This window comes from Pimephales promelas, chromosome 25 (assembly GCF_988280905.1).
Source record: "Pimephales promelas chromosome 25, fPimPro1.hap1.1, whole genome shotgun sequence".
Classification (NCBI taxonomy): Eukaryota; Metazoa; Chordata; class Actinopteri; order Cypriniformes; family Leuciscidae; genus Pimephales; species Pimephales promelas.
The window spans coordinates 17,009,914-17,022,290 of NC_142793.1; the positions used below are offsets into that span (position 1 = coordinate 17,009,914).

General features: G+C 35.8%; 1 protein-coding gene across 1 annotated transcript; it reads right to left on the minus strand.

Annotated features, from left to right (window-relative positions):
* Positions 1-505: 505 nt before the first annotated feature.
* Positions 506-11,575, minus strand: slc25a18 (solute carrier family 25 member 18). Its single transcript, XM_039646870.2, has 10 exons — positions 11,420-11,575; positions 9,920-10,111; positions 9,693-9,815; positions 7,536-7,591; positions 7,262-7,352; positions 5,430-5,545; positions 5,038-5,218; positions 3,052-3,221; positions 1,214-1,289; positions 506-1,130 (listed from the first exon to the last, which is right to left on the minus strand). Exons 2-10 carry the CDS (start codon positions 9,934-9,936, stop codon positions 989-991), a joined length of 972 nt encoding a protein of 323 aa, XP_039502804.2. The 5' UTR covers positions 9,937-10,111; positions 11,420-11,575; the 3' UTR covers positions 506-988.
* Between the last annotated feature and the right edge of the window lie 802 nt (positions 11,576-12,377).

Genomic DNA, 12,377 nt, shown 5'->3' on the forward strand with positions numbered 1-12,377 from the left:
GCATATTTAAAATGTACAGATTGCTTGTTGCTTATCAAAATTATTCAGTATAACATGAATATGAAGACTCGGAGGTGTTTTTTCTTTCTTTCTAAAAAATCAGGTTTTGCCTTCCAAGGCATCTATAAAATGCTTGTTATTGTTATAATACTGTCTTTTAAACTGAAATATCTTGAAAAATTAAACTACTCAAGACCTCATTTCTCTATACGTTTCACTGTATTCTTTCTTACTCAAGGCGAAAAAAATATATATAACACTTTAAAATCCACTGGTAATTTATATTACGTTTTGTTATTTCTTTTTAGTGAAAAACTTGAGTGGCAAGAATAAGGCTTTTTGCTTTTTAATTTAATGCACACTCAACAAAATAATTTAAAAAATATCATGCCAACATTATAGCCTATAGGAATTCTGTCTCACAGAGGAACATGTAACAGGAAGACAATCCCAGCAGTCTCTTCATTAAATTAGGTCAACAGACCCTGCAAACTGTTTTTGAGTATTTTTTTTGCTGTTTAAAGGGGTGGGAATTAGGACAATTTGGTGGTTCTCAATCCATTTAAACTTTAATTAAAGTCTCCCTTCAATCTAAATACACATCGAACCTGTTTACAACAGATCGATCAATCCTGAAACATGTTGGTTTAATACTGATTGTAACTGGGCTTTAAGACATAAAAATAATCACCCTTCCAGGACCCTGTCTTACCTAAAGAACCCTGTTTGCAGTTTTAGGTAGCATACTTGGTTAGTGTGCAATACAGGCTTTTATGTTAGCATTACACAACCCTCCTCTGTTCTTCCAAAGGGTCTGAACTTCCTTTGGTTGGGTACATGAATTTCTCTCCATCATTACCTTTTCGCAAATAAAGTCTGGAACCTTCTTTTGTTCACTGTCACAACTTCCTTCATCTCTCATCGTCATCTCGTGGCCCGTGTAGAAACAGTAATGTGTGTATGATGATTGAGGTGACATCACCTGCTGCTATCCCAGCAGGCCCAGCAGGTGCTCGCCGATGCCCAGGAAGTACACGCCCTGAGCGATGCCAAAGAGCGGAGCGATGACCAAAGCACGACACGTTGCTCCCTTGAGAAACGCGCTTGGTCCCTCTCGTTTTAAAATGCGTCTGTGAAAAGAAAAAAAAGTTGCCATTTAAAATGTCATGAATATGCTAATTATTTATGTCATACATGTCAATAAAAAGCTTACTGTGTGCAATCAATGATGCCTTTATAGGAGTCTTCTCCCTCTCCCTTCTGTAAGGTCTGTAAGCGGGTCTTTATAACTGAAAATAATAAGCATTAATCGATATTAAAAACAGATTTGGATGGATCTATGCCTTGTGCTGAAAGTGGAAATTACTATTTTAATTTCTCAGATGCAGGTTATACAGCTGTTCAGTAGTTAGTCGGACTCGTTTCCATGTATTGGCTCTTCAAAAAAACGATTCAGCGATTCGTCATGATGTCATTAAGTCACAAGTGGTCACTGACATACTGCATTCTATAAAACAACATACAACTTATTGTATTTTTTAAGATTGAATAATTCTCAAAAACCTTGCTAATTGTTTATTTATGCAAAATTTTATATAAGAACTTTCTCTGAAACATTATAATAAAGCCACAAGTAGAATATCTTGATTATGTTCTATTAGTAAATGTTTATTATAATTTAATGTGTTCAAGTTCAGTTTATTTCCACATGATTCACTTTATTTAAAAAAAAATTTGTTATCACAACTTTTTCTCTTTTGTCAAATCAACTTAAATATTTAATGCGGTTCAGATAACTTAATATTTGACTTTCTATTTATTAAACCAATCTCCTTTATTGTATTAACTCAAATTTTTAATTTCAATGAACTAACAATTAAGGTAACCAGATAACATACTTTTTGTAAAGTTAACCACAATAAACAATAAATGAACAAATAAAATAAAATAACTAGATCTGTTTGTTGACTCAAGAACTGCTCTGGTTAATTCAGATTTAACAGCAGTAAAAAATGGTATGATCAAGTCATGACAACATATGTTTTAACATTACTTTAAGTTAAAAAAAAACTTATTTAGATTCAACTAATTTTTTAAAAAGTCACTTTAATTTTTGAAGTTGAAATGACTTATACAGCAAAGTTGATTGTACTTAAAAATTTAAGGCAGCTGCCTTTTTTTGACAGTAGGGATCGCCAACAGATTCAAGGTTTTTTAAATGTTAGTTAAGCGATAGGTAAATGTTTCTGCACTTTAAATCAGGTTCGGTGTGTTTACTGTAACATAATATATGCTCCACTTGAATAATGAACAGATGAAAAACTAGGTTATCGGTTTCCTATGAGTCTATTTGTAATGTTGTAATGTTTCAGAGAGTACTGCCAAATCTTCAGATGGAGACACTGCAGTGACAGTGTCAGTTTCTACTGTCCAAATAAACCTACTGCTTTTTTTAGTCAACAAAGAACTCACAATACAATAGACATAAGAGACAAGAACTATAAACAAAAAGCTTTCTAAATAGAATTGACACCCAAACTTAACAGACTTTCTTCAAAGCAAATGAAATGTTTCAGTCTACTCTACATGGGGTTTAATAATTAATCACTCAGAAACAAAAGACTCATTCTGTGCCTTTCTGAAATACTTGGAGTGAACTAGTTATTCAACAGTGTGGCAAAAATGTACCAATAATTCATCACAAAACAAAAAGGCTCTTTTTAAGATCTGATTCCTTTAAATCTCCAGTACTAGAAGTAATAAGTATTTCTTTGAAGAACTGCTCCTTTTTGTCAAGAAACGATTGAAGTACAAAAATAAATGTATATGCATATACAACATTTTATATATAATATCTATTGTTATTGAAATAAAGCCACACAAAATCTATATCAATTATCTATCAACAGTTTCTCAGCAGCGCAGTAGCATCGAAACAGGATTAGCAGTGGTTTTAACAGGCTTCGAACTGAACGGGACATTTATCAGCATCATTTCAAAAGGAGAGAGAGCAAATTGTGTTCCTCTACTCCTCTCTCGCCTGTATCTCACCGTCCAGAGGAGTGACAGCTACCGCCGCCACCGAGCCGGCCGTGCAACCAGCCACGAAAGACTGCAGGAAGGGGGCCCGATCCTGGGGGTTGCTATGGCGATCCTCAGTGCGGCCCACAACGTTGAGGTTGGCGAACAGCGGGAAGTAGATCATGGAGAACGGAACGTCCCTGAACAGAGAAAGGACACAGAGCTGTAGAATGCAGACATGGCTGCAGGACGCTATTGATGAATCGTTATCGATCACTGTGCCTGATTAGTTTTAGTCTGTAAATGTGAAATGTGAAACGTGAAATGATGAATGGAGAAATATGATTTAGGCCGTGTAGGCCGTAGACGAGAGACAACAGATTGAGATAGATCGAGCTCTCGGTAGAATGCCATTAAGAAGAGAATTCTGCCTACGGTTAATTAGAAGCTATGAATAACAGATCAGAACTGACAGCTGGCGGGTTACATCAGTTCAGCTGGGATTACATCACAGACTGCAGGGATCCTGTGGGGGAGGGGCTGTTTGGATAGGTGAGTGGGCGGTGTTAAAGGTGAGAGGCCACCGTGCCGTCTATCCATCTTTCTGTCCTGAAGCAGTGTGAGCGTTTGCAGAGAGAGCAATCACTTAAGTTAGTTAAGACAACACGTCACTGAGGGTTTGCAAAAGGTCTTCTTTTACATTACAATATAATGAAAGTGAATGAGCCCTAAAAACAAATACCAAATAATATAATAAAAAGGGTCCTTATATCTCATGTATACTCCAAGTTATAATATTGATTTGTTTGATGAGCAAACCAAAATTTAGATAGATACTCATTTAAAATCCTGAATAGAGATGCCCAATTCATGATTTAAGGCCCATTCCCACCAAGGACGAAAACTAAAACTATACATTTTCAATAATCTCATTCTATGAGAACTGAAAAATCCACACCACAACTAAAACTATACCAACACAGAGGAATTATATCATTGGAATCACTTTTAGAATGATAAATGATGAATGATAATAACATAGACAGCCAATCTACTCAGCGTTAAAGAGCACGAGCATTTAAAGCGACAGACAACACATAACTATATTGGTGGATGCTAATATAACTTTATAGTTTTTGTTCAGCGTATGAACAGGCTTTTAAAGTCACCATGAAATCAAAATTGACTATTCAAATGTTGTTATGGAATATTTTATGTTAATTTAAAAGTGATTACACATCATCATTTTTTTTAAATAATCGTAATCACAAACAACAACAATACGATACATTTCCAATGGATGCAATTTAATCCCGCCCTACATTTCTTCTTGTTCCAGAAGTTGTTTCACTTGGATTTACGTCACAGGAAAGAAAAGATGATACACTTCCTTTAAATTTCCATTTAATGCCAATTTGAATTGTTATTTTTACTCCACACAGAGATGTCGTTTTTATTAACGAAAAATACGTTTTTTTGAAATCACTCTCCAAAGTGGATCAATTTGAAAATGCTGTTTTCGCTTTGTAGTGTGGACAGTAAAAACGGAGGTATCTGAAACCGATGATGCGACGCATATTATACCGATAGATTTTCATGTTTATACCGGTATTGTTATGTGCTAAAGATATGTTACTTTGCACACTCTTCATACCACAGTCCTGCAAAGATGAAGAGAAGCAAAACATGAGAGAAGTTGCGTTTTCATGGAGAGATATTTTGCAAAACAAAATGATCCTGTCAGAAGAGTGTGATAACTTTATGATATTATGTTATGTATCATCTAATTGAGCTTTTATAAGGCTTTACGCTTGCTCAGCGAGGTGAAGTAAGCGTTTTCCCGATGTTACAGCGTGGATGAGAAACTTCTGAAAACGCTTGAAGATGCTAGTAAGGACGGAGAGCACTTTGAAACGAAAACGCCATTTTCAAATGTATGCAGATTAATGAAGACGTAACCCTAATTTGCTTTATAGACCATATTCCTATTTGTTTATATTGCTGATTGTGTCTTACCTCATCAGTGTAGCACCTGCACCCTTATAAAGACCCCTGAGGCCTCGGGTCTTGAGTAGCTCCAGGGTGATGCGAGTCGCTGAGGCTCGAGGAGGGGCGTTGGTGCCTGGCTGGGCCGTCTGAGAGGCCACAAGCGAGGGAGTCGGAGCAGGGGCAGAGGCAGTGACAGTCCGCTGAGCAGCTTGTAAAGACAAAAATGGACCGGTTACAACTCATTTTTTTTTAATCTAACCATTTTTATCCACAGAAGTTTGGAGAAACTGCTATTTGGTTGACACCATTCAACTCAAACAGCTTCTATTTTTTCAGGGCTAACCTTTGTTCTACTCATCCTAAGATAGAGACCTACATACCTCGGATGACACTCATGGGAGCATAATAAACACACTTACCCAACCTGCCAGCATCCTGCAGTTGTATTTTTAGCATTTCCATGGGGGTGGTGACTACCACCTGACAGGTCCCGGCCCCACAGCCAGCAAGGATTTCCCCCCACAGTGGTAATTTTCTATGGGTGACAGATACAATGACAGATGGGGCACATGAGATCATTATTGCATTTACCAAGTAAATAAGTGGTCTAATTAGTCAGCTGGTGACCTAAATGCCTCGGTGGAAGCAGAAAATGTTTTCATTTAGGTAAATACTGTATTCAAAGGTTAAATGTGATTTGATACAATCTAAAAGTACTGGAAGTTAATGGTTTTCACTTGTTCATTCTGAATACATGGTACAATACTGACAGAGTTCTATATACTGCTTTCCTTACACCGCTACTGAATCCATAGCACACAACAGACAGCGCGGCCAATGAAGTTCGATTACAGAACGAATCTAATGAGCTCTTTTTAGAGAATCAGGAAGTTCAACATTTCTCCTTTTATGTTCCACAGTAGAATGAAAGTCATACAGTTTTGGAACAACATGAAGGTTAGTAAGTAATTGATGACAGAATGTTCATTTTTAGGTGAATTATTCCATTATTTCATGAAAACGTCAAAAATATTCCTTAAAGGTACACTAAGTAACTTTTTTCGTTCGTTCAAAATGAGTCAATACATCAATCCTTCTTCCAAAACATCTTTTTATCTTACCCTGATTCACTATGGTAAGCCATAGTGATAATATTTAGCCAATAAATGTTTATATTTAAGGCCTAGCGGGATGGTTTTGGTGGGAAATTGCGTACATACTGTACGTCCCTCGCCCGTGCATGTCTCTCATCGTATCTGTAAATAGAGAAAAGTTGCTCCGGCTTACTTGACGCATGTATGGGGTAAAAGTGGCACAGGTTAGTTGTCACAACGAGCAAGAAAGGTTGACATGGAGCAGCTAAATCGCAAACCTCCCATTTTAACAAACGCCAAACAGAGGAGAATCTGCTGACGAAAAGAGAACGCTTCAGAGCTCGTAATAAAACAAAAATCAACATAGGCTTGGCTTTTCGTGAGATGGCAAGAACTGACTCTGAGGGATTGAAAATGCTGTAAAAAGCGATGTGGAGATGCAGTTTTTATTACTCAACAGGTGAGTAAGGTTGGTATTTTATTGAACAGCCATATGTATCTCCCAAACAAAGTTAATTGTGAAGCATTAAGTATTGTGACGGTCATTTTATTACAGGTTTTGGTAGCGCTGAGCTGGAATTTATTTTGAAGGAAGTAACATGTTTATTGATAGGTATACTGTAGCTACAGTCTTTACCGAGTCAGCTTGAGATCCTTTCCATCGAATCCAGTTATATTTCTTCGTTATAAGCCTAGTAGTGAATGTTTTATAAACAGTAACAATATTCATCCACAAAGTCACGCAATGTTCTTCTGCAAATCCATGCAGTTTGTCTTTTTAAACCGGCCAAAAATTACATAGTGAACCCAAGAGTTGGTTCTTTTCATATGAATCAGAAACATGAAACCAGTGTGGTTCAACTCCTAAACAAATGAGTCTATTGGGTCAGTTCTTTTTCAGTGAATCTAAACCATGTAGCGCAACCACTTGCGGTCACGATTCCAGAACAAATGAGATTTAATCACAGTACAAGCATACTGCTTACAACTTCTGTATGTTTAACCCAGTTTAAGATGCACAGGCAACTAAATACTTTGAAGCTGTTCGAAACTATCAAAACCAGACAGAATAAACCAATAGCAATACATTTTGGGCATGTTAAAATAAGTATAATAAGTAGCTTTGCTTTTGTAAATGGTTAACAAGTGGCCGTTACCCATCTTTGGAGAGCTTCTGTCTAAAGACATCATTGGCAGCCAGTTTGATGGCTTTCTCTGGAGTGACGAGTGTAAGATTCACAGCTGCACCTGAGAGAAACACCATGAAATGTCATTCTGGGAAAGCGACATATCCCACAGCACTATAACAATTGAAACTATTAATGTCACTCTTTTCAATAACACCATGAACATTCATTGAGGTGGTTTTTAATTTGATTTTAACATTGAAACAAACCAAAATCGGCACTAGATAAGATAGAAACACTGTACCTCGATACATGCCAAAGTAGCCCTCCATTTTGATCGTCTTTGCCAAACAGTCCAGCCTTCATAACAAGACAGAAAAGTTCAATATGATCGATCAAATATTATAATCTGGTTTTGAAATAAGCAAATCAAGCAAATTTCATGAAAATGCCCTACAATATTCTTGTTTGGTAAGTCGAATAAAGTAATGAGAATAAATGGTGGAAAATCTCTTAAACAACAGTAATAAACTTTTTTTATTGCTCTCCATGTCTGTGTGTAACAAACAGCCAAACTAGACATTGACAAAAAAATCTTGGGGGAGTGAGTCATGTGTGGAAAAAAGAGCTTAAAACATGGCAGCCTCTCTCTTGCCCACAAACCACTTGGGTATTCGCTTGTTACATAAGTGTCCAAAGAAGAAAAGAGCTCCTCACACACCATCACTACAAAGAGTCCTTCTCTTTATCTCAATGGTATCACACATGCATAAAGATATTTTTGAGCAAGCTACTTAAAAAGGAATGAAAAACATTTGGGAGCGTGTAGAGATCAAAGAAGCAAAAGCATGTGACTCAAGTTGTTTCGCATCATCTGAGTCATTTAAAATCCAGACAAAGTCCTCCGCCCAGAGTAAATCACTAACACATGCTGCCTTCGTGAATCAATTCATATAAACCTTAAGCAGTTGTTTTTTTAAAGAGGCATAACTGTTTGTATAGCCATTATAATAGTCCGATTTTTTTGTTTATTGATTCCTAAGATAAAATATCAAAAGGAAAACATAAGTTTGCAAATGTGTTTTATGTTTTGTATCATATTTGATACATCAGGGTTTTATAGCTCATATGGTACGATATAGTGAAAATATTCAGCTCCTACCCGAGAATGAAAAACATAAATTCTATACAGAGGCCCAAACTGTGCAATTTAGTTGTTACTGATATTTATATGGCCAAAAAGTAAGATTGTGATCATTTGTAAGGTAATATATTTAAATTCTTAGTTTAATGATTAAAGCTCTGTAGTTTTTCCTGTGGCTGCAAAACATATAACGCAATGCAATACAATGATGATTGAGAAATGTACAAATTAATGTTCCTAAAAGGCCTGTTGTATCATATTTGATACTTACATTTGAACTAGGGCTGAATAGGACAAAATAAAAGTTTGTGTTTACTTAATATATGTGGGTGCACTGTGAATAATTTTATATATATAAATACACACACATGCTTGTATATATTTAAGAAATATTTTCATGAATATACTGTATAAAGATTTATATATAATTTATATTATATATAAATGTAAATATTTTATATATAAATAATATTTTTTTCCTTAATATATATGAATGTGTGTGTATTTATACTGTATATATACAAAATAATTATACACAGTGCACCCACATATATTATGTAAACAAAAACTTTTATTTTGGATGCGATTAATCACGATTAATCGTTTGACAGCCCTTATTTGAACATGATGTTTTTTTCTAATAAGATGTATTGCTTCTGTCTAGTAAGTGTTCATCATAAAATATTACTACTAATAAAAAATCTGAACTACTTTTTAAAGAACAGTGAAGATTTCACAGCAAAAAGCCATGTATCCCAATAAAGGGGGATGTTTTTCAGCAAAGTTTTTCAGATATTGTTTTTCAGCAAAGTTTTGATGATGGTGATAATTTAGTTTTATGTTACACTCTTTGGTGAAAATATTCTATATGGAACCTTAAAAGGTTCTGTTGTGTGCTTCATATACTGCAGAACCATCATGGATTCACTTCGATCATTTTATGGATTTAGTGGGAAAAAAGACTAAACTGTTAAACATAAAAATAAAAGTATTATGCAATCATTTAATCATTCTCCTTATATTCAGAGACTTTTAGCATAAAATTGAGTCAAGCACATTAGGGTTCTCTAGAAGCCAACTGAACCTTTTTCTAAGAGTGTAGGGTTTATAGGCTTAAAAAGGTTTAAGACAGAAAACCAGCTGCCATTTTGCACCTCTCACACATGCAATTATAATGACTGTTTCTCCAAAACCAATTGATCATCATCATATGCAAGTTGCACAGTTGGTTTTACTCTGGTCTCTCTCTAAGACCCCAAACAAAGTGCATGACATACAAAGCATAGTTATGGGACTTCATAAAGATGTCGAACTCACATTCCACTATAAACACGAGCACCCTGCTGATTTTGTAGGCGGGTCTTGGCGAGATCAATGGGAAACACGCAGGTCACGCCCACCAGTCCAGCCACGCCCCCATTAATCAGCTTAGCAGGGAGGCTGTAAACACCAGGAAACAAACACGCACACAAAAACATGTCAATATAACGGTTTAAATGGATCTTAAACTGTACATCCACTATCAGAGGAAGTCGCAGATGTACCTCACTTTCTCGGCCATGGTGGCCACGCTTTAACTGTTTCCTCCAATTCTTCTCTCTCTGCGGCAAAAGTGTCAGCACAAACCTTCCACGGCCCACCCGGGCCAGCCTCCTAGAATGGTGTGCCAATCTTCACACCCTTCCTTTTGGGGAGAACAGCCACTCTTTTCTAAAAATAAATCACCTTGGAACTGGCTATTGACCAAGACACAAACAAGAGAAATACAATTCAGGATATCTGTGGTTGCAGAATGGCTTTACAGAATAACAACATGCTATATTTTTTAAACACACACAAAAAAAAATTCAGTTGGTTTCAGAATCACTGATTTTACTTTGTGATGAATTGTGCTTTTCTTCAGCGCACAAATGGGAACATCCTCCCCACCTAAAGTCTCTCTAATCTTGTTGCTAATGAGGTTCTGACCTCTGAATTAACCTAGAGAAGAGAGCTAGCAGACGATTAGCTTATTAGCATGATTTTACTGTTCTTCAACACCGTATCAAAAAAAAATTGCCTGTGGAAAAATCAAAATATAGAAGTCTACAGTAGCTCAAACAATACTTCTATGCTCTCTAATACTAAAATAATCCAACTTGTACATTAGTATATCAGTGTAGTTGTGTTTTTAGTTTTCTAGAGTAAATGAAAAGTAGTGTAAACTTTATTTGGGTAGTTAACACATAAAATGCCCATGACCTTATTCAGCATTTTTCTGGTGAAAATGTACATATAGAAGGGAGTGTCTAATTATTCCTGTAAAAAGTTTTTCATCACATTTTAAATGGTCCTGCAGTTTGAGAAAGACTTTTAAATATTTCAAATATCCTCACAATTCATAAGAGGCCATAAAACTACATCCATAATAATTATAGAAGAGATTTTTTTTGGTTTAAATTTGTGGTTTAAAATATAAAGCATCGTTTCCCTGCTGAAAACACTTGAAATCATTAGTTAACATGAACTAAGAATGAACAATACTCCTACAGCATTAATTAATAATCATTAATATTAGTTATAACATTTCACTCAACTAATACATTATTCAAATCAAAGGTTGTTTTTGTTAACATTAGATTTCTAAAGCTAATATTTTAATTATGTCACTCTTTGTCTTGCTTTCTCCTTTCCCATCACTTGTCTTAAACTTCCCCTTGTGTAACCTTTCTGTTTCCACTAACCATTCTGACTTTACTCTATATCTCTTTTCCTCCGGCATACTCACATCCACCCTTTTCTCTGTCCCTCTCTCGCTCTGTCTTTTCTGGAGCCCAGTGGCATTCTGAGCATGCCTTTCCCTTCAGCACTGCTTTCTTTCAACTTTGGTCTATTCATACCCCTTCACTGCCAAAACACAGACGAGTGCGATCTGGCCCCCCTCTCCCCATCCTAAAGCGTTCCCTCACTAAGACTTTCCACAACCCCCTCACACACAAGCCTGCATATTTGACCAATTCACAAGTTAGAAACTCTGTTTGAGAGGATGATTATTATGTTCTTACCTCTGTCAATGCATTGACCGGTCAGAAAAAGTCGTCCACTTCCCACTCAGCTCGCTGACTATGTGTGTATCAGCCGTAGTCAGGCGCAAGAGATCCGACAGAGCCGCCACTCAGGGGCCTTTGCACAAACACAAGCATTGTCTCTCCATGCCTAAGTCCCTCCCCCTTTGGCGACTCCCAGTGACATAAAAAGAGAATGCGCAGCTTTCCAGTAATTAAACTTGACACATTCACACATTTACACAGATATGCACTTTACAACTATCACAACACACTATGTATATTTTTTTCAAATTAACATTATTAGCCTATATTAAACATATATATTTTTTAAAATGTATTTGCAATTTACAATGATTAACATATATTTCTTCCATTATTTAATAAACTCCCTAGACAGTTCCACAGCCCTTAACGACTACCAAATTAATGATATTAATGATCATTAAATTTGTCTTGCTGTAACCAACCAAGATCCCATAATTCACATAACATGTTATTATGGTTAGCTACTATGTGTGTGATTTTTTTTTTACTACGCAGCCTTTGAGAAGGAACTATATATTGATTCAACGCAACAAATGTGAACCTGTTTTCAGATTAAATGATTACTGCAACAGTCATTGTTAACAGAAAAAATACAAATAATTTAAAAAAATTATTTAAACAATAAAAAACGGCTATTTAGACGTTTAAGGTGATAGATAGATAGATAGATAGATAGATAGATAGATAGATAGATAGATAGATAGATAGATAGATAGATAGATAGATAGATAGATAGAAAGATAGATAGATAGATAGATAGATAGATAGATAGATAGATAGATAGATAGATAGATAGATAGATAGATAGATAGATAGATAGATAGATGGATAGATAGCAGTGTGCTTTATCTCTTCGTCTCAACAGGGGGCGCTGGGTCCATATTTTTAAGACCAATTTGTTATTCACACT

What these genes read in the sequence shown, in the direction of transcription:
- slc25a18 (XM_039646870.2), bottom strand. An exon ending in GCAGGATGCTGGCAGGTTGG is followed by an intron (nt 5,219 to 5,429) that starts GTAAGTGTGTTT and finishes TGTCTTTACAAG; the next exon opens with CTGCTCAGCGGACTGTCACT. An exon ending in GCAGGTGCTACACTGATGAG is followed by an intron (nt 3,222 to 5,037) that starts GTAAGACACAAT and finishes TTCTCTGTTCAG; the next exon opens with GGACGTTCCGTTCTCCATGA.